Source organism: Patiria miniata, unplaced genomic scaffold (assembly GCF_015706575.1).
Source record: "Patiria miniata isolate m_02_andy unplaced genomic scaffold, ASM1570657v1 HiC_scaffold_2, whole genome shotgun sequence".
NCBI lineage: Eukaryota > Metazoa > Echinodermata > Asteroidea > Valvatida > Asterinidae > Patiria > Patiria miniata.
Window position 1 is genome coordinate 2,626,228 of NW_024037058.1, and position 27,762 is coordinate 2,653,989.

The 27,762-nt window shown below is 38.5% G+C and overlaps 2 protein-coding genes across 7 annotated transcripts; one reads left to right on the forward strand and one right to left on the reverse strand.

Moving 5' to 3' along the window:
• Positions 1–939: 939 nt before the first annotated feature.
• On the forward strand, positions 940–14,484 carry LOC119727000 (deoxynucleotidyltransferase terminal-interacting protein 1-like). Of its 2 annotated transcripts, none has more exons than XM_038198865.1 (10): positions 940–1,102; positions 3,700–3,757; positions 4,317–4,405; positions 6,265–6,472; positions 7,413–7,556; positions 8,366–8,443; positions 9,046–9,227; positions 11,038–11,098; positions 11,972–12,096; positions 13,243–14,484. In XM_038198865.1, the coding sequence occupies exons 1-10, from the start codon at positions 1,062–1,064 to the stop codon at positions 13,379–13,381; spliced, it is 1,125 nt and encodes a 374-aa protein (XP_038054793.1). In that variant the 5' UTR covers positions 940–1,061; the 3' UTR covers positions 13,382–14,484. The 2 variants fall into 2 exon arrangements, with proteins under 2 accessions (XP_038054793.1, XP_038054792.1); XM_038198864.1 differs by lacking the exon at positions 940–1,102 and adding an exon at positions 3,047–3,105.
• A 747-nt stretch (positions 14,485–15,231) lies between these two features.
• On the reverse strand, positions 15,232–27,727 carry LOC119727001 (rRNA methyltransferase 1, mitochondrial-like). Of its 5 annotated transcripts, none has more exons than XM_038198870.1 (9): positions 27,695–27,727; positions 21,333–21,946; positions 20,102–20,231; positions 19,611–19,724; positions 18,515–18,594; positions 18,080–18,173; positions 17,159–17,282; positions 16,774–16,893; positions 15,232–16,399 (listed from the first exon to the last, which is right to left on the reverse strand). In XM_038198870.1, the coding sequence occupies exons 2-9, from the start codon at positions 21,800–21,802 to the stop codon at positions 16,344–16,346; spliced, it is 1,188 nt and encodes a 395-aa protein (XP_038054798.1). In that variant the 5' UTR covers positions 21,803–21,946; positions 27,695–27,727; the 3' UTR covers positions 15,232–16,343. The 5 variants fall into 5 exon arrangements, with proteins under 5 accessions (XP_038054798.1, XP_038054797.1, XP_038054794.1 ...); XM_038198869.1 differs by having other exon boundaries at positions 20,102–20,345; XM_038198866.1 differs by having other exon boundaries at positions 20,102–20,348.
• Positions 27,728–27,762: the final 35 nt, after the last annotated feature.

The following is a 27,762-nucleotide window of genomic DNA, read 5'->3' on the forward strand; positions in this document are numbered from 1 at the left end:
TTTCATACTTGCATTTTAGAGTAACTATAGGTTTCCCATTTTAGCTGCTTGTCGCAAGTCATTTTTTTTGTTTTAAAACCTCCAAGTTTAAGTTTATCTGGGTTTTTGTGAACTTATTTGGTTTCTTTTGATTCAAACTTCATTTGGCTGATACTTTGTCACATTTGGATTTGTTTTGGTTTTGTTGCCTTCAGATTCATTTTTAAAAAAAATGTGGGTTGTTTTGGTCGAAAATTTTATATTAGTTGTTTGTCTCTATTTATTTATTCTCCTTGCGATTTTTCCCTACTCAATCAATTTCAGGGTTTTTTTTAGCAAGCGAGTTCCCCAACTTTTTTTTGGGGGGGGGGGGGAGGGGTCGTTTTAGCTTGATTTATTCTAGTGTGCCACTTTTCCGGGCTACATAGACACCTTCAGGATCCGCCATGCATGTGGCTTCAACCCGTACCCTCGCTTTGTCAAAATAATACATTGTGTCTGTCGACAAAAACAAGTCTACCGCGCAAGAATCGGGCCGCACGACATTTTCCATGTTGAAAACATTACAGTAGAGTGCGCAAAATACAATGAACTTATAATAATGTTTAGCTTTGCGAGTTACTGCAGTAGTCTAGTGGAGGCTGCCCATTAGTAGGTCACGGGTGCGAATCCCACTGGGTGCGACAGGGTGTGATTTTGGCTTTTTGGTTGTTTTTTTCTCTCTTTCAAAAAAAATAAATTCCCAGTCATTTCAAACAATGCAACATTTTTCTTTTTCTCATCTGAAGTTTGGATGATTTTTTTAAAGGAAAAATAAAATCCGAGGACCCGACTTGCATGTGGTGTTAAAAAAAATTGCGGCAATTTTTTATTGAAGTTCCGCCCAAAAAATAGCAGCGGTCGCGTGGCGCGTGTACGATTCTGAGGCCTGGATAAATTGGCACTAGAGGGCGCACTGTACCGTACGCGGTACGGCCACTATAGTAGTACAGCACTAGCACTCTCCAACTCAACTCCGGTTGAGTGTGACAGCAGGACTTCTTGGAACATCTTTAAAAAAAAAAAAAAAAGCAGACAACAAAATGGACCAAGAGACAGCGATAAAGCCTTTCAATGTAATAAAGTGAGTATGGATTCATAGACCTGTGCGAGATAATTCCACTTAACCTTAACCTGCATGTGATGTGTGCTGCTTGCACTAGTCTCTGCTCAGTTCGAATTGAGCAATGAAAAATTGAGGGTAATCCTTAGCTGGAGTTACCCAGCCCTGAGTTTTATCATTGGGTTGTCTATAAGGGCTGGAGCGAATTTTTCTCGTAACTTGTAGTATTTGCAAAAATTTTTGGAAAATGTTCAATTTTGTCCCCGTTACACACTAATTGCAACTGCAACTCACCCCAAACTTGCCTGGAATAACCATTACACAGGTCCTTGAAGTAAAAAACGATCCACGATGAAGATTCAGCCTACAATTGCAGTGAAAACAGGAGGAATAACCGCTAACTTGACAACCTTGCTGGATTGGCCAGGACCGCAATTGGTTTGTGCACACAAAAATTGTGTACAATGAATGGCGGTCGATTAACAGGCACAGAGAGAGCGATCGCTGTCAACTACTCGTTTTGCCGGCTGCGCTGGCTGTTGGCGCATGACGTCACGCGGAAGCGTAACACCCGATGACTGTTTCATGCACTATTGGTTGCGGTTCCAGTACCAAAGCTGTGATGCGAGTGGTAAACCTCATATTAGTGCATGAAACAGCCATCGGGTGTTACGCTTCCGCGTGACGTCATGCGCCAACAGCCAGCGCAGCCGGCAAAACGAGTAGTTGACAGCGATTGCCTTCTCTGTGCCTGTTAATCGACCGCCATTCATTGTACACAATTTGTTTGTGCACAAACCAATTGCGGTCCTGGCCAATCCAGCAAGGTTGTCAAGTTAGCGGTTATTCCTCCTGTTTTCACTGCAATTGTAGGCTGAATCTTCATCGTGGATCGTTTTTTACTTCAAGGACCTGTGTAATGGTTATTCCAGGCAAGTTTGGGGTGAGTTGCAGTTGCAATTAGTGTGTAACGGGGACAAAATTGAACATTTTCCAAATTTTTTTGCAAATACTACAAGTTACGAGAAAAATTCGCTCCAGCCCTTATAGACAACCCAATGATAAAACTCAGGGCTGGGTAACTCCAGCTAGGTAATCCTTACTTTTAGGACACCTCTATTTTTTACGAGTTCTGTTCAAAACTGACTTTTGCAGATGTCTGTCCAGTACCAAAGTGACTTTTGCAGGCTAAAGCAGTCTTTAGAAGTCAAGAAGGTGTCATTGCCAATTGTTCAGATGTGCCAAGAAGTATCAGAATGTCAATTTTGAGTGTCATTTAGTCAACTGTTTTGGTGAGTCTTTCCCTTCCTATATAGGAACGGGGTCCTAAAAGTAAGGATTACCGCAATGAGCATGGAGGAAGAAAATTGAGGGTTCAGTCTTGACTTTGCACAGAGAAACCATCAGAACTGGCCGGCCCAGGTTGGGACGAATGACGTGCAGGTTATAATTTTTGTTTCGCTACCGGGCAGCAGACGTTCACATACCGTCCCTGAACTCCTTCGCATGTTCACAATGGAGGAGTCCAACCTGGGCTACATAAGAACCAGACAGTACTAGTTAGGCCTATGCGCCTATCAATTGTTTCCCCTCCCCCGCCCCCTGGGCTGCCCCACCCAATCCCCACCCCTTGGGCAAAATTTAAGTGACAATCCCTGACCATGCCCCGACATACATACGTGGGGCGCACTAGTGCATTTCCATGTTGCACGCCAATGGTAACACTAACAATGTAATTTGAGAGACCAAAATCCCCACCCTGGGGCATGAAAAATGTGACCAAATCCCGACATCGGACCTGGGGCTGCGCACATTGTCTAACTACGGTCTTGAACAGCTGCAGCCAGATGCTTTATACAAAGGTCATAGGCCACTTCCTTCACAAGATTCTGTGAAGCTCATTAGTCTGAGTATCCAAGCGTCCTGTTTGCAGGGCGGGGGTACGAGCGAATCCATCCACAAGTTGCGCACCCAACAGTGATGGAAGAAGAAGAAGAAGATACAGTACTTAAGAAAGAATGTTGGTAAATAATGTAGTATCCAGATGCCACTGCTTTGGTTGTATCTGTATCTGTTCATCCATGTTCAAACACCATCTTCTGGTTGTCGCATACGTTGGTCGGGTCGTGTGCAAGTCTCACATTAGGTTATGGGATGAGCTTTAGCATGGAGGTTTCTTATGTTGATGGCATCTATCCTATTTTTGAATGTGTTGACATCCGGTGCACATCTTATGTCAAGATCAAGGAGGTTCCATTCTGGGATTGTCCATACAAACTTTGCAGAGTTGAGTGTATTTTCAAAGTATTTTCTAACAAAATTGGAAATGTGTCTCAGTCTCAATGTTTCTCAGCAATATTTTGAAGGTTAAGTTACATTGTCATTAACATTTACATTCCTTACGACTGTGGGTAAATAGTGCTGTTTAAAAGGTCACAAATGGTCCCCCAAAAAATTCCACCTCCCCTGGCATACTTTTAATAAAGCAATAGGTCATGTAACACTGTGGCTTAATGCATGTTTCCATAGGAGGGGTTTAAGTAACTTGCATCGTAATAAACTAAAATTGTAACACAGTTTGATGCTTTTATTAGGTTTTATTTCTTGTTTGCCTATAGCCTAGCTTCAAATGATGAACTAGACCTGCAAGAAAATAGAGAATGCCAAAAGACAGTTGTAAGTATGTCTTGAGTTCAACTAAAGAACTATTAATGGAACATTTAATTTACATGCTGTACACGCGTACATTGGTAAACTAAAACTATATCTATAACTGTACATGTATTGTACGGTGTGTAATTTGCATCATGTGTACAGTAAGAAAACTGCTTGAAAGGAACCTATAATGCAGCTACGTGGCTACGTGTACATGTATACTGAACACAATATATGTGTATTCACAGCACCTCCAAAGCATTGAACGATATGCAGCAGCCCCCCCCCCCTTTTTTATTTTCAGTGGCCACTGAGTAATGTTGGTAACCCCCTCCCTATAATTCCTCAGTATGCTACTGCATGGAGCCTGACACAACTTGCAGTCAGAGAATCCATGCTGCAAGTAATGAAATGATGTTAGCAGCCCTCTAGGAACGGGCAAATGTCATGGAAATGATGATTTAATCAATATATTGCATTACTCAAGACAGTTTTATGCACCTTACAATAAAGTTGAATTGTGTGCTAGTTAAGTGTCATATTTCAATCTAATATCCCTTACTTGTTGATATCTTGACAGCGTAACCCTTTCTGCATGACACTGAAGACATTTCCTGTACACAAACATCCTCGCCTTGTACGTCAGCCGGGTATGTCATTCAAAACAAGGTAATATAACAGGATTTGCTTTGTGCATATTGTTAAAGGTGAATTACAACTCCAAATGTATTATTTCAAACGGTGTTACTTATATTACATGTGCATGTACATTTGCATGTTTCCAACAAGTCAATTTCTGCTGCCAAACCTAGCATAGAAGATGGTTAATCAAAACATGTGAGCAAATGTACCTTTTTTCAATATCCTGGCCTTTCACAAGAACAACTCTCTTAAATATAGATCAATCTGTCCGTGGTAAGGTGTTTTTCGTGTGATCCACCCAAACCTAATCTTGTGCCAATAAACCTGATAAATAATTTGGTCAACAAATAAGCCTGCAGTTTAGTAGTAACTCTCTGGAAGGAAACTAAATATTTTCACAAAGAATTTCACTTCTCAAGAAAATGAAAAAGTCTATTACCCCTAAGACAAGAGGAAAATTGATGAACATGTATAATGTACAGCTAGCTATCAGGAATGGGTTGAGTTCAGTTATTCAAATGCAAAGGCTTTGCTGTAGCTTGATCTCCACCAACCAGAAAAGATTCTCATCTTGGTACCCCAAACAGTGCCTTAACCTTATGCTTCATTTCTTGTCAATCTTTAGTTGTGAGATCATCTGCGATGAAGAGCTGTATTTCCTTCGAGGCACTGCAGTGTTTTTTTTGTAACAGACTGATCCAGTAAGCCATGTACACCGTAAGCAGTGACTTAGGTCTGACATGCGTACACAAAAATCCAACATATGTGCATTGGCATATGAGACACACAGGAACACACAGTGTGGCACTGGAGAGGAGTACATGTTCATTGCCATGTGTGCAGTGGGTGTGGCTTACTGGATCGGTCTGTTATGAAGAAGACACACTGCAGTGGAATACAGCTCTTCATCAGGGATGATCTCACAACTGAAGATAGACAAGAAATGAAGCATAAGGTAAAGGCACTGTATGGGGTACCAAGATGAACATATTTGCTGGTAGGTGAAGATCCAGCTACAGCCAAGCCTTTGCATTTTGTGATGAATAACTCAACTCAACCCACTCCAAATAGCTGATTTTCTATTTTCTCTACCGAGCTGGAACATGATATGCTGCTCCAAACGTCTGTGTTCCATATCAGTTCCTGTAGCATGTGGGACGCAGACACTCAAGTGGTCAATGGTATGACTTGACGTGGAGAAGTGTTGCTCCACCGCTAAGCCAGGGGTGTGTAGATGCTTTGGAGGTGCTCTGTGAATCTGTCAGCCAATCTCCACTTCGTCTGGCCGATAAGGTTTTATCAGGTGCAGGTGATACCATGCAAGCTGCAACACCTGCTGCCACGTGGATCCCTCCATCTCCCATGCAATTGGTTATAAGGGCTGTTACTTCAGCCAATGTCGTATACTTGTATCAACAGCAACCAATGTGGCCCTATACATCAACGAGAGGAAGCGACGATTAGCTGATTCACCGAGCACCTCAGAAGCATCAGGCAATGCACCCATGACTGGTGATGCAACACTTCTCCACTTCAAGCCACACCATTGAAGACATGAGTGTCTGCACCGTGGTTGCCACGGGAACTGACGTGGAGCACAAATGCACGGAGTAGTGTATCCTCTGTCTGTCTCCGCGCAGTGTCAACGTGGAATGTACTGCATTCCATCTGCCTGATGTGGCAGTTGCTACCCAGCCCCGAAGAAGACCAGACCGTCCAAAACTTTGGCTAAATGTAAAAAAAATATTTTAACATGGTTTTGCAATCCAAATTATTAGTACATTGATTAGCTCTCCTGGCTGATTGGAGGAGAGCAATTTGAGGTTCTCCCGGATTGTTCAAAAATACTGTAGGCAGCATTAAACAAGATGCTTTTTTTTTTGCAGGAGCGGTGGTAGTACGTTTAATCCAATTCCCACATTAGAGTTTCTACGTGGCACACTACAACATCTCATCAACAAGGATATACAAAAAGTATTTCAGCAATATGCCCCGTTCTTCCAAATGGCAGTGGAGAATATCCAGGACAATAATGGAAAGGATTCAGTAACTGAAGACCATGTCTTGTCTGTCTTCAGGAATAGTCTCGAAGAAGTATGTATCATGGGGCAACTTTTACAGTGCAATACAATATTACGCAATACAGTGCAATACAATATTACGCAATACAGTGCAATACTATACAATACAATACAATTCAATAAAAAATTATCCCAACAAGGGGAAATTCTATTTGGCTTTTTACGTACAAATTTGTACAAACATTAAAATAAACATCAATGGGCATTTCCATAGCAAGTCGTGGTAGGTTTAAAGGGGGTCTTCTGTCATCTCTTTGCTGTTCTCTAAAGTCAAAGCATTTAGGGTGGATTCTTCTAACAGAAGATCCTTTGAAGTCAAGTGGCTAATTTACAAAAAAGAGGCCTACAAATGTTTTGGTTTGGTAATTTCCATTATATCGGTAACTCATATTACAAAAAAGCACATGGCATAGCGTTTAAATACCTTGCATAATTTGCTACCTTAACAATTGTTGTAAAGGCGGTTACATAAGCACAAACCCTGTGTGCAGTGGGTGGCACCTATCCAGCATATTTAATTGGGTGTTATTGCCCAGCTGAGAATTAAATATAAATGTGAAATACTGAAAGAAATGAAGCTGATGAAAACTGCATACCAAAACAAATGTACTGAAATCCAATCATTCAGGAGTCTGACCTGATCTTTGATCCTATCTTAATCCTTTTTCATAGGGCTGCTTGGATCAAAACATCAGGTCTTCTCCCGAGTCTTTTTGTTATTGTTGTTTAAATAAAAACAATTTAAGTTTGATTGGCTTGGAATCAGGTTAGCCTCAAACCAAGTAGAAATGACACAGTTATAAAAAACAAAAAAACACCCCTTAATAATCTGATCTCAGTCTTTGGTATTTATGATGAATTTACAAAGAGCCACAGACAATGAGTATCTCTAATACATAGATGTTAATTTGTTTGCATACTTGTGTACATGAGTCCTATTTTTCTGTTGGTAGGCAAAAGGCATATTTCAGCCACAAGGGAAATGTGCGGTTGAGACTGATCACAGTGCTGAGTACAATGGTATAAGCAATGTTGGTAACATGGTCAACTTCAAGTCCAAGGCTGCCAGCTGGCCAGATGATGAACCAGTAGCAAAGGTTAGATTGGACAATCAATCAAGTACTCTGAAAAGCCAGATGGTTTTTTTCGAGTCTTTAATTTCATTGATTAATTTTGAATATTACAATTAAAAGGAAGGTACAACAATTGCAAACATCAAAAAACAAAATGGTCAAATTATCCCGAAATTATTTACTGGACTGTTAGTGCATGATAGTAAAAAAATCCTGTAAAATCATGGCTCCTGGTGTGCTGACATTTTTAAGTAAAGTGATATATTTGTATCAATTTCCAACGCTGGTCGGCCAATCAGCGTTGGAGAAAACTTTTTTTTTCAATACTGCTCCTAATTGTTCATTTTTAGTTATTTCACATTTTGTTTCCTATTGATTACACACCTATGAAGGAGCACAAGCCCGCTAGACTGGTTTCCTGACCTTACAATTCCCCAAAGTCTATAAATTGCTCTGTTTCATTTAAGTAGGGTCATGATACAATACTATAAGAACATGATTGTTTTTCTTGGTTTTTCCAGCATCTACGAACACAAAACGTGAAACAAGTCGGTGTAACAATATTTGCTATAACATATTATTCATCCATTTATTTCTGAAAATTACAGCAAAAGCAAACGTTGTTCATTCCCTTTGCGGAAGGCAAAGAAAGTACCACTATGCAAACCTGATCCTTAACAATTCTAATGAATCTCTTCCACAGTGATAGATTCAAATCATTGACAATGTCTAATCTCTTCTGGGCACAGAATTTATGAATGAACTTAAAAATTATTGGTGTTGTGTAGATTGAATTCTTGTGGAAATCATGTGAATATTTGTCATTCTTACAGTATGCTAAACATGAGGATGATAATGGAGAGGCACCTACCTTCTCTCTCAGACCTACCCCACAGATACAGACGCGAAAGGTTTGTCAACATTATGTTTCAATGTATTTTACCTTGAACACTTCACATGAGAGTGCTGAAGTCAGCCTGTACTTGCACTTTTCCTTTTCTGTAAAATGCTGCATCTGAACCGCCAAACAAAACGAAATTTGCAGAACCTCTCAACCAAACTGAATCAAACTGACGTCACTTGTTCAGTTAGCGTTAGACAATGTACATTTTAGTGCTGCATGTTTCAATTTGCTCAACCAAATTCATCAAGACGTGCACCAAAAAATTATCCAAAGACTCCTTCTAATTAAAAGAAAAACTGTGTTTAAGGCTAACAATACTGACTTGTCATGTAATAGTCATTGAAGGATAACAAACGACACAAGTCATGCCATGGGGTATTATTGTGCTAATATTACATCAGTGAGAAAAATGCCAATATTTAAGTACATTTGTTTTATTATTTATTTTGTTCATGCAACCTTACAGATGTTTCATGACATTTTAAAGGAATTTATGTTCCTTGGGCATCTTAGCACCTTGAGATTGACTGTTTCTTCCTGATAATGATGCTGTGTGGTTTAAATTCTTTTGTTTCCTTGTTTGTATTTGCTTATACACAAATTTTTCAGCGGAAAGGCCGGCCACCATTGCATCATAGAGATTACACAGATGAGATGCCACTGACTGGTGGCGGTGGTGGTTATAAGGCCGCCAAACCAAAGGTAGAAATTGTCAAGAAAGAGGGACCAAAATGGGACCCAGCTCGACTTATGAAGAATACCAAGTTTGTTATGGGGGCACGTGCTAACAAGTGAGTACTGACTATTGTAAAGGGCCCACATTGGTTATCTGACCCACAGAGCCCACTGTCTGAGTATTATATCTTTCTAATTTTCGAGCAACTCCTCACAAATTTTTGATTTTAAAAATACAGGCAATCCACTTTTGACAGCAATGTTAACCTTCTTAGTTAACTTATTTCAATTGTTTCTTCACATAGTAGTAAAGAATAGCCCTTGGGTGAAAAAAGCACAGTAAAAGTCGCCAGAATAGTAAAATTATGCTAATTTGAATACACATTTGAAAATCAGTCCTGCCCATGTGTTATTCCATATAAATTGGACGTTTTTGCAGTTCACAGAAAAATAGAATCCTTGCCAACAAAATGTTTTGACCTGGTAACTTTTATTGAGGCTGTCCGATTATTCATGTCAGCTGTAGGCCTAAGTTCATAGTTGCATAACATTACATAATAATCAAGAACAAGAGGTAGAACTAACAATCCTTGTTTGAAGTGTGCTAATATTTTGGCTTCAAATCAAGCTCCAATAGCTGAGCTCAGTCAAGCTGATGGAATGTATACTGGTTTCTTACATGAAATGTTCAAACTACCATAGCTTGGAGACAGAATATGCAATTGCAACGATTGTTTCATCACTTATGCTTAAAGGCCAGTACTTTAATAGCTTTTAATAACAAGTTTAAAATCAGTTTTAAAAATAGGTGAAAATTGCTGTCAGAAGTGGATTTCCTTATTTTGAACCACTCTCCACAATGTATGTGCAATCTCAGGTAAAACAACACCAATGCTGTTGATTGGTTGATAGCGGTCAGGTGACCCTTGATACTTTACTTGACATTGTGGCCTCTTATTGATAGATGTTGGATACTTCAACACAGGAAGGTATTTTTGTCAGTGCTTTACTCCCAAACACGTCAATTTCAGCACTACACAAATTGCCAAATAGGCATGCATAGTATATACAATTCATAAATACCTAAGACAGTTTACCCGTTCCCATTGGTCAAGAGCCCGTCACGTGGCCGGTCTTAAACGGATGATAAAGACATGGCTGGCTTGTCTTAGACACTTTTCCAGTGTCACATGAAACTTGGACTCCTATGAAATCCAGTGCCTTTTACCGTTTTATTGGTTGAATGTTCACAATCCTCACGTAGGCATGCGCAATACTACCAGTGAGTCGGTATTTCATAGTCCTAAATTCACAACGCAGTCACCACAGCTGCATCTGTGCGTCATCCACAGTACGCGCGCACCAATCTCCATTAAAGGAGTTGTTTACGTCTAACTTGTGAGCTGGACACTCCATTATATAGCTAGAGGTGTGTTTCGAAAAACAAAAAGTAAAATTGTTGAACAAAATCATTGGATATTTTTATTTTGACATGTTTTGACTTTTGGACTCAGAGGTTTTGATTTTTTGACTGAAAAGATAAATATGTTCTTGGTCGGTATTAAGCACTATGTTTAACACCTTCCAAGCACACATTTATTCCATAGACTACCTTGTTAGTAGTTTCTTATTATAATTTCATTTCAGTATCAATAAGCATGTTACATATGGATGCTCATATTAAAGCTGTTTTGCTCTGGTTAGTGTTAATTTGATAGTCACAAGTCTCAGTCGGCAATTCATGTTATAAACAAAGGCTCTCAATGGGAATTTTCCAATGAAACGTTCCAGTTAAACAAAAAAATGTGTGATGATTGCAGAGTAGGTCATTGTGTGTTTGTCTTTGCTGAAAAAAAAATAATGACTTGATGACGACCATATCTTGATATGGCCTCATTTGTTCTCATCTTTTAAATATCCCTACAGAGCTCTTGGACTTGGAAACACAAGAGGAAGGCTCTACATCAAACACCCAGACCTCTTCAAAGTAAGACAAATGAAATGATGGACTGATCTATGAAACAGCAAACCAACTCACTGACTCACTAACTGACAGAACACTGACAAATAAATGGACACTGTAACCTCAAGACAAACTGAAACTGCAGGCTTTTTGTGTTAACAGAAGTAGCTCTGTTGATAACAAAATGTTTGATTATATTTTATATGAACTGTGCTTAACATTCTATTGACAAAGCTTTTATTTGTGGGTGGTCTGACCATACTGCTCAGAATGATAGCTGTATAAACAAGTAGTAAGAGAAGTAATTAACACATGATTAAAAAATGTTAAAGGTATTGGATGATGTTAATATGTAAACAAGTTATGGAAAATAAAACACATGTAAACAGTTTGGAGGTGATAGTGTTCTTGACCCAACCAGGAATGAGATAGCCACTGCAAGGGTGTGGTTCGCCTGTGAATAAATTTGGCTACTTTACACATAAGCAAATAATCTATTAGATCGACATGTCTCATCTAGGCAATACCTACACTCCACTTTATGACTACTAATGCAAAGGGTGTCGACCCTATAATAGTAATATCATCTTTTTATAGTGATATAAACCAGTTCAACACTCAACACACTAAGAAGAAAGTGGTCCTACTTACTTGCACAAACTTGGTTCCACTTCTCTCATTGTTATCCTCACATTCTTCTCATTTTTTTTGTTATAACTTTTTAACTACGTAAAATGTATATTTTGGTACTTTTGTTAATTCTACAGAAGTTTCATTTCACTTTTGTTAATTTCTTCTTAACCAATGTCAATTAAAGACATTCATTAATTTATAGAGTATACATGTTCATATAATATGAATAATTCCGTGCAATTGTTCTTTTGTTCTTGGCAATAGTATTCTGGAGATCAAGATGACAAGCAGTGGTTATATGAACATCATCTTATGCCAGCTACTGGAGGGAAGGCCTACATGTTGCTACTAGAAGATATCAGGGAGTTGGCTAACACAGAAGAATATAGGTATAGGATTTATACAATTTTACCAAGTTTATCCAACATGAAGTTTGGCTGTACAGGGTGAGTAAAAATGCTTTTGTCTCCCACAAAAACAGAAAAGGTTACCAGTTTTTCTCTTCAGCCAACATTGATCTGGGTATTGACCACAGTCAGTACAAGTTCCACTGATATTCAGCCATGCATGAAAAGGATACAGGCCTTTCCCGATGACTACCCCATAACACCACCAACACAATGTTTCCTAATATTTTTAAGGGGGTATTTAACGTTATTTATTGGCGCAAACAAGAACCTGAACAAGGGGTGCCAAAATCTCCAGATCTTCTCCCCCTTTGATTTTTTTCTTTGGGGGTACCTTAAGGACCGGGTGTACCGCATTGTGCCAAACACCCTGCAGGAACTTTGCCAACAAATTACTGTTGAAATACAAGCCCTCCGAAGATCACAGATGGTCCGCTGAGCTATTGCAGACATGAGGACACGGACACAACTACATTGTATGCATTGATCTGAATGACAGACACGTGGAAGGAAGGTCGAGCAGGAGGACAGTGAAAATGTGAACCTTGTCTGCCATTCAGTTTCAAGTTCAATAAATGTAATTTCATTAAATTGACGTCCTGTTCGGTAAATACCATTTATTTTCTTCATTGTACTAATGCCTATTGTTGCCATTGTGTTCATAGCAAAAGGCCCATTCTGAACATTGTGTTTGTAGTGTTTTGGTAGTGTTTTGGGGTGGTCACAAAGAAAGGCCTGTATTCTTTCATGCATGGCTGAATATCAGTGAAACTTGTACTGACTGTGGTCAATACCCAGACCGAATGTTGACTGAAGCGATAAACTGGTAACCTTTCCCATTTTTGTGGGAGACAAAACAAAATATCCAAAGGGACATTTTGTTTTACTCACCCTGTATGGTTCAAATGAGAGGGTTTGGAGTTTTTTCCACTGAGGCTGTTTTTTTTCCAAAAAGGAGGCTTGCTCATTTATAAATTTGAAGGGAATGTTACCTAAATCTGATTTTTTTTTTTTAGTGGATCTGAAAATCTGAATTATTTCTATTGGTCACCCGATCCTATTATGTCTGAAATATTATTATTTATGTATTTATTTATTTATATACTATTTGTTTTGGTTGTATTGAAGGGATAACCATTTGTTGGCCGTGACAGAGCTGAAGGAGTTTGAGGTACCAGAATATATCCTGGACAAAATCAAACATTACATGGAGGTCAACAGAACTGATGGTGATTTGTTATCATTGACAGCTGACATCAATGAATAGCAGTCTCAGTAGCTTTGCTATGTATTATATCATTGATTGTACAGCAGCTTTTGGGTTATTTCATTTGTTTATATATGTACATTTATTTAACTGTACCAACTGTGTGTATAGATAAAATACATAAATACACATGTTTAGAGGGCATGATGTATTATACAAATAATGAATGCAATGGCAAGAATAATTTCACGAGGTAATGAGGCAAAGCTGAGTGGAATGGAACAGCCATCTGTCACCGAATGAAATTATTGTTTCCATTGAACGAATGTGAAACATTCATTATTTGTTTTATACAATTCCTAAAAAAATCCTCCTCATCTGATTGGTAATAGTGCGACTGTGGAATGGAAATTCTATTTTTGCGGTGCAGCTGGACCATGTGATAGGACGAATATCTCAGAAAGAATGTTGCTACCTGACGCCACTTCAGCGGTTGTGTACAGTTTATGGAGAGTTAAGAGCATTTTCTAAGTATTTCCTTACAAAATTAGAAATGTTTCTCAGTCCCAGATTCATGTCTTATCGTCATTTTTGCAATGACTGACCTTCATCGAGATGATATATGAAGAAAAAAGCAGCGTCGGGTTGCAACATTCTTTCCAAAATTTCAACAACACGTGATCAACAACCCATTAAACAGATGACAGGGATTTATTCAGGCGTTGTATTATGACATATAACTATGGACAAAATATTCATTGTGCTACTTTGTGACCATCAGTATGTGATAGGATATGATCTTCCAGCAAAAGCAGTGATATACGTTATTGTTCATGCATATTCATAGCCAATTATTTACGTTTTTAATGGCTACAACAAATATTCCTCCAACCGGATTTTTTTTTAAAAAGACTGACAAATTGGTGTGTGGACCTCACTGTAACTTTTAGCACCAGCATTTCTGAAATCCAACTCTTAAAGAACAGGGTCATATTTCACTTGTTTTTGCGAGTTAATTATTTTTGTTGGCACGTTTTAAAATAATCTTGCTGATGCATATTTGCGTGCATGTGTTGTATATACACTGTATGTATTTCCATAATTATGTAACAGATCATGCTAGTTTAATAGATTGTAAAATAAAGATGAAGATTGGAATTTAACATGTTTACAAGTAGCATTGATCATCAGTTTGAAAGAAGATTTGAAGTTTGACCCCCCCCCCCACCACCCCGGTTCTGCAGCCCCTGCTTTCTGCGTGCTTTTAGTCTTATTTCTGGCAACACATTTTCAAAAAGACCTCAAAATTCGCATTGTTGGAAATGGTTGTCTGTAGTACGTTTGTGTGCTTAGTCTATGGGAGAGTGTTATATTACAGGGACAAAGGGAAACACAAAGCATTGTCCTCGAGAGTATAGTAAAACAAGAGTACTTGTCTGTGTGTGTGTTGTTTTGGTTAGGTTAACTCTTGTCAGCACGATAACTTGAGAAATACTTTACTTAGGAACTTGAAATTTGGTTTGTGGGTTGTTCTTGGAAATCTTAAGAAGCCTATGCTTTTGGGGTCAAAGGTCAAGGTCACTATTGATAAAACAATAGAAATCTTCTATTTTGGTTGGGACACTGACAAGTATCCATACTAACTGACTTTTATATAAACTGCCAGCATGCCAGGGGGATGGCAGGAGTCTTTTTTAAACTTTGAAAAGCACCACCTATTGTCCGATGGTGCCCATGATCATCCGCTTTTAACAATGCCTCCATAGAAAGATGTCTCCCCCCCCCCCCCAGCAATCCAAATGACCTTGCTATGCCTCTGAGGTCCCAAGGAAAATGGAAACATCGTCCTGTTCCGTATTGGGGAAAAAATGTTGGCAATTTTATGTTAAAAAGTCATTTGCTAACTTTTACATTTGCATTGACTGCTATCATTATGTGTTACGACATTTAAATGTACATGACTACTTTGGTTTATATTTTAGCATACTTTATTTCACATCTCTATATACATGATGTACATCAAACATCAAGTAGATTACACAATGCTTAAAACAAAAAATTCAGGTGTAGAGGCCATTATGATCCGAATTATCCAGAGGGAGGCTGTCGGGTTATTCTCTAAAGTTTGTTTGAACACATCTTTTAAAATGTCTCTGTGAATCCTAACAAAAACACCACAGGTGACAAGGGGCAGGAGGAATGGGGGCATTAACCCAGCTCCACCTGACATTTGGAAATAGTTTTATTTTCCCTCCCTCTTTTGTAATGCCTGGGTAAAGAGATATATATGTACTCTGACCCTCCAAATTCTGAAACATTGTCGCAATGGGAAAAACAAATTATATCCAAGGTTAACACAGGTTTTTCTTTTGGTTCTTTCTCTTTTTCTTTCAATTTCAAAGGACCATCAAAAATACATTTTATAGACCTAAGTCATAAGTTACTTTAAAAGCTGGGAACACTGGGATTTTATGTTGCTTTTAGACTACAGTTATGCCAGGTATTTCACATAAATACTGATATGCAGTGTGAGCACTTGAGATTTTTTTGCCATGACAAGGAACAGGTGTTGAAGACATTTTGGTGGGATTTTGAGAGAAGCAAGCAAGGGCCAACACCGCTAGCCTCATTTCCATGCAGCATCTGTGGACGAGTGTATGCTTCTCGCACTGGACTTTATCCTCATATGAAGACCCACCAAAGCAACCCTACTGAATCCAACAAGAACAGTAAAAGTTTTCCGCTAGATTTTGTTAACCTGAGAAGTGAATAACAGATCTTTTTCTCCAGCTGTTGGATCCTGTTAGGTTCTGTAGAACTCTTTATAAGCCAGTCACAGTAGGGTAAGGGTTGAATAACAGGTTGACTAACAGCACCTTTATGACAGAGCTAGTACAATAAAAAATCAAGTCAAAGTGACCATGGTATAATCAATAAGAGATTTTTTTAAAAATAAACTTGGCCACATCACAAATTAAACTTATGAAACGTCCAAATGCAATCTGCACGGCTACATGATAGGTCATAAATGCCTATGTGGTAACTGTTTTTGCTGAAGAATTGACTGAAGAAGAATGCCTGGAAAAAAGAAGAAAGAAACTGACGATAAGAGTGCAGATGATAGAGTATCCAATCACTATTACTATTACAAATCAAGTACAGTAAAGCAAATTTGATTTCAATATCTAGGAAAAAAAACAGTTGTAACAGAAACTGTTTAATCATGTGGGTTCACCAATAGCGAGGCACACAAAGAAAATGGAATTTACAAACTTCAATAAGGCAATGCAAGTCAGTTTCTTGTGTACATATACATGGGCACTGGAGAAACTCAAAGAATTGTATGTAACTGTGTGAGTTACTTTCATAAAAAGATGGAATTGCTTATATAACAAATATGGGAACAAGTGTTTGTTTCCCCAAGTTTGTAAGAAAAGGTTTCTTCTACATACCTGTTGCAACGGAGACATTGAGTGAATCAATGCTTGTATGTAGCTCCCTTCCAGCTGGTATGGTCAATAGCTGACAGCATGCATTCTGAATACTGTCTGGTAAACCACTGCCCTCTCCTCCTGCAATAGGATGATTAGGCAAGCATCAAGTGCACTATCACCCCCCTTGCCCACAGTCAGGCTGGGCAATTGCACACATTCATGACAACATCGGAATTACCATAATATGGATTCACATGGCCAAGAGAACTCATGTGAACAATATAATTTCTAGAATGTCTCATATTACATATTTATAACCTTCAAACTGAAAAGTTATTATTCAATCGGACACCTGTGTCAAACTTTAAAGAGATTAAAGAGATAATAGCTGCCTGCTACATACCAATAACTACAACAGTAGGTTTACTGAGTTTGAAGCTTGCAGCAGAAGACACATTCAAGGTATGTGTCCAATTATTGAAGGCACAAGTAGAACCAACAATCTCCCATCCAATGTCTCTCTGTTTCTAATACAATAAGGAGTAAATTCATGTTAATGAAAGAAAATACTTGCATTCAAATTTGAAAAAAGTGTTCATATGTAACCCATGAACCTAAAGACAAGCATAGCATTTGGAGAAAACTTCCAAACTTGTTAGTACTTTGCTCAGTTTTTACTGTCACCTTTGAAAGTCTTGAATGTATCAACATAATTGCTATCTACTATTAAAATGAGTCATAAAGTGTTGTGTTAATGAGCGCGCTACTGTCATGTACAAGAGTACATGTACATGTACATACACTGTTTGCAGCATTCATGTATCCATGTAGTTGGATCTCAAACCTTGGGTGTGATGAGCATGCACTTTTCATAACAAATTCTCAATGCTGAATTGATCTCTCACAAAATTTCTTTCAAAGAAGGAACCACCATTTTGAAGGTAAGAATTATATGATGATTTCATTCAAATAGTATTACAAAGAAGTCTGAATAAATGAAGGTTTTTTCAGGTATGAGGTGACAGCATTCACTGTTACAGGTCTACACGACACCACTGCATCGACCAATCACAGACCAGCACATTACAAGCTTGTCTCTGGTTTTGTTTTATTAAATTTGCTGAAGCTACAGGCCTGTACCTTACTATTTCTTTCAATATAAATTTCAGTGCTTTCTTTGAATATCATGTTCTAGCCACCAAATAATTTGACATGTGCATGAGTGTAACATCATCTCATTAAACGCCTCCCAATCATGACCAATGGATAATTAATCTACTGGTTCTAATGTCAGCTAGTGTGATATTGTTCAAAATGTAATTACCATGATAAATGTCAGTAAACTGCTTGTTGAGTAGACTGGCATGATTTCCATGGCTCCACTACTAGCCTTACTCACAACAGGAGTCAATGAACAACTGATAAGAAATAAAGCCATCTGATTAGTTTCTTGAACTAAACAGTCAGGCAAAAGTACCCGTCACATTTTTTTTTAACTATGCAAGAACAAAGGTTGTATTTTTCTTTTAGGAATCCAGACACAAAATATGGCAAATGCATTGGGATTTATTATTTATAATTAATTTGCAATATTTCTCTACATTCCCTTCTTCCCAACATTCTGGAGTGTACCAATGTCCTGAGAGGTAAGCAAACCCCACAAAGCAACCATTGAAAAAACCCCAAATATCAACAGATCGGCTTCATACATGACTTAATTACAGAATCACAACAAAGGAAATAATGATGTCTTTCTTACCAACTGTGCTTGCTTGCTATGATTCTATCCACACCCAGATAGTAAGCTGACCTTATTATTGCTCCCATATTCATAGGATCCTGAAATATATCAGAAATATTGCTAAGATGCTCCATTATATGAATAAAAAACACCCAGTAACGGATAAATAGTGGTCAAGTTAATAGTGTTTTGTCTGTACTTTTAGGGCTGTGCAACCCTGTTATTTATAGCATTTTGATACCTGTGAGCCTTGTAAGCTCAAACAACCAAATCAACTGGAGACAGGTGTTAATGTGTATAACCTGCAATGGAATCTGTGCACAAGTACCTCCTCACATGGCTACAAGGAGACAGTTGGAGACAACATGGAGGGACTTGAACATATTGCCGCTATATATGCCTGGTGCCTTACCGCACATTCAGAGTAACTGTGCGTACCTCATGTCATACGCACTTGAGCCAGTGTGTTCATGCAATGTCCCCCCCCCCCCCCCCCACCCATGAGTGGCCCCAGGGAGTGGAACAAGATCCCTCAACACGTCCGACTTTCATCATCAGTCATCATTTTCAAGAAATCGCTCAAAACACATCGGTATCTTTAAATCAAATTAGCCTCATTACCTCTCATTATCACCTGGTTTTCTTGAGTTATTCTTGTATTGAGTTTTTCTTGTTTTTCTTGTATATTTGCAGTTTTGTACAGTGCTTTGATCTTTGTTAATTTAAGCGCTTTTTAAATGCTCTATTTATTATTATATAAGCCCCATCTTCTGTTCATACACAAACACCATACAAGACCCAGCTATTCATGGTGCAGAATGCAGCTGCCACATCAATGATATGAATCAATGACACCCCAACCCCTCCCTTCAAATTAGGCTTGGATCGGGAAAGATGAAGGATCGGGAAATAATGTCCATTCTGGACATTGGCAAATGAAATCACAGAAAAAAGGTTTTGCATATTTTAAGTACTGAATTCATTTCAATGAATTTTGATGAATTTTTCTGAATCAATAAGAAATGACAGTATGTTTGTCTAAGAAAGCAATGCAATGCCTAAAAAAATGTTCCCTTCATGGTTCAGGAATCCTATCTATAGATTCTGTTCTTACCAGTATTTGATCCATAGCTAGGTATACCAGTGGCTCTTGCAGCTCCTGCTCATCGACAGTTGCGTCTTCTGGGAGTGGCTTGAAATGAATCCGACTTGTTTCCAAACAAATACCCTTTTGAAAGAAGATAACAGTGAATATATCACGCCCAGAACAACCCAGTGTAAACAGGTCACATTATTAAAATCTGATTTACAACAGACTGCTCTCAAATTTAGGACCAAACTATACTGGATATCTCCAATCATGCAATGGACTTGACATGCAATTTGAAGAACCCACTAAATAAAAACCAGTTATGTTTTGATCTTCAATTCTAATGCTCAGAAAGCTCAGGTGGCTCTAGAAGGCCAGCATTTTGGTCGAGTTTGAAATAAACTTTTGGCATTTGAATGTATGCTCAGGATTTTTTTCTGCAAAGCATGAAAAATACCCCAATCCTACTGGGATATGTAGCTTGCTGTTACATGAGTAAAATATGTTCAGCTCACCTGATGAGGTCGTCCTTTGCTCAGTTTATCAAGATCCTTTCTATGAACTTCATGAATAAAGTTTCCTAGGTGTTTGTCCTGAACTCTCTGCATGATCTTCTGAACTGCAGGTCTAGCAGACTTCTTAAAGCTAGAGGTAACGTACACGTTGTTCACTTGCCTTCTATTGACTTCAAGGGCCAACAAACAAGGTGATATGCCATATAACATATCTGTCCCAGGAGGTGGCACAATGTCCTCAAATCTCCTTACAAAAACAAACAATGAAATATGGAACTTTCAAAAGCAGCATGAAAATAATCACTAGCTTCATAATATAGTTACAAGACATTTTTTTAAAGACATGAGAACATCAATCATCTTAGTAGCCTTTACACTATAGATGACCCAGCTATAGTGTAAAAATATATTGACTGCTTGAAGTGGTGTAGTAAAACTAGCCTTCTGAGGTGATCTGTAAAGCATTCTGTATTCCCGAGGTCAAGCCAAGGAAAATGGAGAGGCTAGTTTTACAACACCACGAGTTAAAGCAGTCAATATTTGCTTTATAATGCCTCACGCCCAGATTCTGCTCTGGTAAGAGACAACTTATTAACTTAAAACAAAATCCCATTAAAATGTACTTGTACTAGCTGAAAACTTTTGTAGGCTACCCCTCCATGAAATGGACCCAGCTCTGTAGCTTATAGTGCGTAGGATCAATACGGACAACGATCAATGCGCACACCCGTATTAACACATGCATACCGCCATGGCTATGTTGGTTGCTCTGCGAATAGTATTTTTTCAGCCGTTGTATAGTCTGTTTGGCCATGCACAGCTAGCGAATGCCATGTGTGACGTGACTCGTCTCGGCCAATCAAGATGTACAGAATCTGTGAGTGAGGTTTTATATCAGCTTAATCAGATCTCTGCCAATTCCTGATCACTATTTACAGACACAGTTTGTTTCCTGTGCCTAATAAATGACCAATGTCTCATATTTGGCTACTGTCACACAAAGGGTTTTGTGGTCTTATTTGAAAGTGGAAAAACTGTGAGCACGACATGGCAAACACAAAACATAAAACAAAGCAAATAATGATTGATTTCAGCCACAACACAGGACAGCCTGATCAGAAAGTTGAACAATTGCAGTATATTGCAGTATATCTTGCACAATGTAAACAACCTATACTAAAATCATTGTTCAACCTCTAGATGATAAACCTGGCATTCTTTTTGATATTACCTTGATTGATTCCTTTTTCCTGCATGCTTCGTCACTCTGTTTCCATTTCCAACCACAGGGCTAATATCCGAGCTCTGCAGCAAATCACCACTACAGCCAAAGTCATTGTCATCACTCACATGTTCAGCTGTTTCAAGTGTTCTGCTCTCATCAAGTCTTTCATTACTACAGGTTTTCCTTTTGGAGTCCAAACCACTCCTAATATGTTCATTTATGTTGCTGCTCTCTTTCTTTCGAGACTCAGGAATGTGACACAGTGACTTAATTTGATCACTTTTGTACGACATCTTCTTTACATCAAGCAAATGATATGAAACCCATTTCTTTTTCTTGTCTCTGATGAATGCACATGTAGACATGCGAGTAATAGTGGTCAATACACCTTGCTTACAACTATTTGTAATGACAAGGTATTTTAGTGAATATTCACCAAATTGCACACACTTATTTAAGTGGATGTAATTCCCCATAATTACTCTAATTGTAAATATCCTTGGTCTCCTTGGTCACACTAGAAGTGTTTGCAATTATACCAAGTGGACACATGTAGTATGGCCCGAGTTGGAAACCCGTAGTCCTGCAGTGACTGTATCCTAAGAAGTTTGTTGGAATATCTGAAAAGAAAAAAAGAGCTTAAGTACGAGCTAAGCAATTTTAAAATAAATTACATGTGCTTTTCAGTTGTTTTAGAATTTAATGAATTCATGTCAAAATTAAAGAAATTGTGTCTATATCAAATGACATGTTATTAAACATGACAAAGAATCAAATTAGTTAGACTCAAAAAGCTACAACAAACTTTGGTTACCAATTACCATGCTGGAACAAAACAATTGTATGTTGTGACATCTGTACCCTTAATGATGCCGTCTATACCCCTAGTGATGGGGTCTGTGCCCTAGGGATGCCATCTGTACCCCTAGTGGTGCCACCTGTACCCCTCGGGTGCCATCTGTACTCCTTGTTTTGCCATCTGTACCCCTAGTGGTACCATTTGTACCCCTCATAATTCTGCTAGAAATCTTAATCCTAACAGAACTCAACCCATCAAACCCCAATGGCATGTTTTGTTGGAATCTGTCAGAATGGGTGCAGTACCCCTAAAGTGTTTTACATTGGGTTGGCACACCTCAAGAATCAAAGTCGTGGAAAGAATGTTGCAACCTGACGCTACATCAGCGGTTGTGTGAAAAGTCTATGGAGAGTCAAGAAAATTTTCTCAGTATTTCCTACCAAAATTGGAAATGTTTCTCAGTCCCATATTCATGTCTTTTCATCATTTTTTGCAATGACTGACCTTCACTGGGATGATATATGAAGAAAAAAGCAGCGTCAGGTTGCAACATTCTTTCCAAAGTCAGAAATATGTATGTACAGTTTCCCACATGTTGTTGGAATTTGCCATGGTTCCTAGTAAATCATGTAGTTAGGGTTTTAATACTAAGTGCCAGCTACCACGTCCATGGTATGTTGGGCGTGATCAATGGATCTGCACATCACTCGATTGTGTAGAAATGCCGCAATTGCGCTATCCGTCGATCATGTAGGAAATTGCTCAGATTTTACATCCCTTTTTCAACACAATACTACTCGACCGTGAATTTGCAAGAACATTTGAACTGATGCCGCGCCATTGACAGATGACAGCACGATCAACTGTAGCCCCATAAATGTGGCCTATTTACTGGACTGCCTCCGTAAACATAGGCCACACATCCACATGTACAAAAATCGTGTCGACTTTGCCAAATTTTGATTTTCACATTTAGGCTTAGTTTGTAGGATTTTTTTGCTTTAGAAGCATACTCACCCTCTTTATAGGCTAGTCAGAAAGTGCTGCCTTTTTCAGATGTCTAATTTTTGTGAAATTTCATGTAGAAATTTTGATACGCAAACGTGTAAAAATGAATCTGGAAATTTCACGAAAAATATACATCTGAAAAAGGCAGCACTTTCTGATTAGCCTATAAAGAGGGTGAGTATGCTTCTAAAGCAAAAAAAACCTACAAATTGTAGGGAGGTCGGCGCAAAGGGGTCGATCTTCATTTGTATCTATTTGCGTGCGAAAGTGTGTTTCAAACTGGCGCAGTTTAACCTTTTTTTGAAACTGGAACAGTTTCTCTGATGAGATGATTACAGAGAGAAATGATGGATCTTTCCAATGATATATTTGTTTTGGATGATCGCCATATTCGAAATCGTGAAATCTGCTGTTGAAAACGATGTTTATTTCTGGGAAGTTGTGATCGCAGTCGCCCTGGGAGCGGCCATCTTGTTTTTAGCTCGTGACATTCACTCACGTTTTGTGGTGAGATTTGCCGAGATTTCGTCGGACAAAAATAGAAATGATATCATAGTAAAGCCAAAAAAAATCTCTTTCGACTCATACCAAGAAAAAGTACGCTAGATTTTGTTTGCCTTCCGATTTTGGAGATTTTTTTCCGACGAAATAAAGGTACAGATTGTCATGATTTTGGGCCAAAAAATCGTTAAAAATCTCACATGAGGAGTTCATGAAAGATTAAAAAAGGGGTAGTTTCTGAAAGGGTGGAATTTCAGGAGTTTGTGTGACTAGTTTTTTTGTTATGTTTCCCATGACGCTTTTTGACGCTGGGGGGTTTTGTTGTCGGGGTGCCTTCAGCAAGGTGATTAAAATATGGCGCGCGGCGGTGTCACAATGGCTGCCTATTTCTTCCTCTATGCTTTATACATGCATGAAGCAATAATATTTTTGGTGGATTGCTTTATTGGGGAAATTTACATTATACAAATATACAATTCTGCTATTGCTAAAAAATAATATAGTAATATTTCAACTGTTTCTGAATATTTTCCAAACTTGAACTAAATTTGCATTAAACATGTTAAAATAAGCTTATTTTGTCTTTGCTTTTTGCCTTAGGCTTCTAGTTCCTGAATATGTTTAGTCCAGACCAGAGTCTAACCAGACTGTTCTGAGTACAATGTATAATGAAGAACAAGATTCAATGGTTTTTTAAAATTATTTTTGAATATACATCTCTGCATAAGGCCTAAAAAAAGGGGACAAAATAAATAGGGCCTATAAAGTTAATTCCCACTGGAACCTACATATTGGAGAAATGTTGTCTGTCATCAAATACTTCCATACTTTAAAGATATACTTTTGCTAAGTTAAAAACCCTTTTTTTTTGCCGTATAATACTCTCAACACACAGTTGGGTGAATGTTAATGCAAGGTTTCCATGCATTTCTATTTTAGGTCCCTGGATTCCCATCCTGGTTCAAATCAACCTCAAATATGACAGCTCCGAGGAAATTTACACATATCAGCTATTAAAGGACTACCATAAAGAGGACCTGAGAATACAAATTTAGGATAATATGATCTCATCTAAATGAACTTGAAAATGTTTTCCAAACCTTTCTCAAATATTTTGAGGTGATTTTGGATTTTTTTTTTTATTTTACACCCCGCACCATGCCGACAGAATAATTAGGGTTGGACATGCCCCTTTAATGGACCATAACTTCACCATACTTTAAGATATAAACTTATAATTGGTACCATTTGATTTCTTATTAGAAGCTCTTTCCAATGATACCAAGTTTGTAATATTTGGACCCAAAAACCCCCAAAGTGCCGACCACCCTACTACAAAGTAAGCCTAAATGTGAAAATCAAAATTTGGCAAAGTCAACACGATTTTTGTACATGTGGATGTGTGGCCTATGTTTACGGAGGCAGTCCAGTAAATAGGCCACATTTATGGGGCTAGATCATGTAGATCATATCAACTGATGGTGCAGCGCGATCAACGGATCATGCAGATCCATCAGTCGAGCCCAACAACTGAGAGTCCAAAACTGAACTTAAAGGGAATATACATCATTTGCTTTTGCTGTAATTTTCAGAAATGGATGGAATTGGGGGGTTGGAAATATAAAGCAAATATAGTTACACTGACTTTTTGGAGGTTTTGGGTTCGAAAATGCTATAAAAACCAAGAAAAACGATCATTGTCCTGTAGTCTGGTTCCCTGACTCCATATAAGAAGAAACAGAGCAGTTTACATACATTGGGGAATTGTAAGGTCAGGGAACCAGTCTAGCTGGCTCGTACCCGTTCATAGGTTTGTAATCGATTGCAAACAAGTGCAATGGTCAATTGGGGCCAGTATTTGAAAAAAAAGCCAGTTGTTTCCAACGCTGATCGGCCGATCAGCGTTGGAAATTGATACAAAAATACCACTTTTCTTGAAAATGACAGTATACCAGGTGCCATAATTTTACAGGATGCTTTAGACTGTCATTTACCAACATCCTATTAAGGTATTTCGCAAAAACTTGGTAGTTTTATTTTTCGATGTTTGCAAATGTTGTATATTCCCTTTAACCTAGGCCGATATATTGATCGTGCAAAAGTTTGTGCTGCGTTAAAAAAAGCAGCGAGCGTTAAAATATTGTAAGCTAATTCTTATGCCCTTAAATAAGGGCCTTATCAATTGTTTCCCCCAATTTTTTTTGGGATGGCAGCGGAACACGTACCACACACAACAAATCAACTGGTTGTGTGGTACGAATATGCGCGTGTGCATCGCTACAAGGTCAAACCTCGAAAACTTGATGCCTCGAAAACAGGCACACGGAATTACAAGTAATACCCATAGTTCTAGGGGTAGCCTAAGCCTACGCTACGGAAGCTTGAATTGCCTTCCGAGATACCGCGTTACCGCGATAATTTTTCGCAGAAATCCGGAAATCAAAGATAATTCCTTCCGCAATACCGCGTTACCGCGATAATTTATCACAGAAATCCGGAAATCAAAGATAATTCCTTCCGCGATACCGCGTTACCGCGATAATTTATCACAGAAATCCAGAAATCAAAGATAAATCATTCAACGATACCGCGTTACTGCGATAATTTATCACAGAAATCCAGAAATCAGAGATAATTCCTACCGCGATACCGCGTTACTGTGATAATTTATCACAGAAATCCTGAATTCAGAGATAATTCCTTCTGCGATACCGCGTTACTGCGATAATTTATCACAGAAATCTGGAATTCGAAGATAATTCCTTCCTTGATACCGCGTTACCGCGATAATCATCACAGAAATCCGGAATTCTAAGACAAATCTACGGAAGCTTGAATTGCCTTCCGCGATACCGCGTTACTGCGATAATTTATCACAGAAATCCAGAAATCAGAGATAATTCCTTCCGCGATACCGCGTTACCGTGATAATTTATCACAGAAATCCAGAAATCAGAGATAATTCCTTCCGCGATACCGCGTTACCGTGATAATTTATCACAGAAATCCAGAAATCAGAGATACCTTTTCCTCGATACCGCGTTACTGCGATAATTTATCACAGAAATCCGGAATTCAAAGATACGTATTCCTCGATACGGCGTTACTGCGATAAATTATCACAGAAATCCGGAATTCAAAGATAATTCCTTCCGCGATACCGCGTTACTGTGATAAATTATCACAGTAACGCGGTATCGCGGAAGGAATTATCTCTGATTTCTGGATTTCTGTGATAAATTATCGCAGTAACGCGGTATCGTTGAATGATTTATCTTTGATTTCTGGATTTCTGTGATAAATTATCACAGTAACGCGGTATCGAGGAATACGTATCTTTGAATTCTGGATTTCTGTGATAAATTATCGCAGTAACGCGGTATCGAGGAAAAGGTATCTCTGATTTCTGGATTTCTGTGATAAATTATCACAGTAACGCGGTATCGCGGGAGGAATTATCTCTGATTTCTGGATTTCTGTGATAAATTATCGCAGTAACGCGGTATCGTTGAATGATTTATCTTTGATTTCTGGATTTCTGTGATAAATTATCACAGTAACGCGGTATCGAGGAATACGTATCTTTGAATTCTGGATTTCTGTGATAAATTATAGCAGTAACGCGGTATCGATGAAAAGGTATCTCTGATTTCTGGATTTCTGTGATAAATTATCACAGTAACGCGGTATCGCGGAAGGAATTATCTCTGATTTCTGGATTTCTGTGATAAATTATCGCAGTAACGCGGTATCGTTGAATGATTTATCTTTGATTTCACGATTTCTGTGATAAATTATCGCGGTAACGCGGTATCGCGGAAGGCAATTCAAGCTTCCGTACTACGCCACTTTTGGTGCTACGCGCGCGGCAAATATAGCCTCAACTTCAAGCATGTCAACAGTCAAGGCAGGCGCATTATTGATTACTCACTACAGTTTGCTCAAAGTTCCTCGAAACTTCTGTGTTGCTATTGTATTTGTGAGCATTGCACCATTGAATTTTAATTTTAATTTTTCAGAGAGTTATACTAATAATACTATAGTTACTATTATTACTTACTTTAGAAACTTGTCCAACATGACTGATACAAATGGGGAGCGCTATCTGGGCGCCTGCCGGGTACGGTC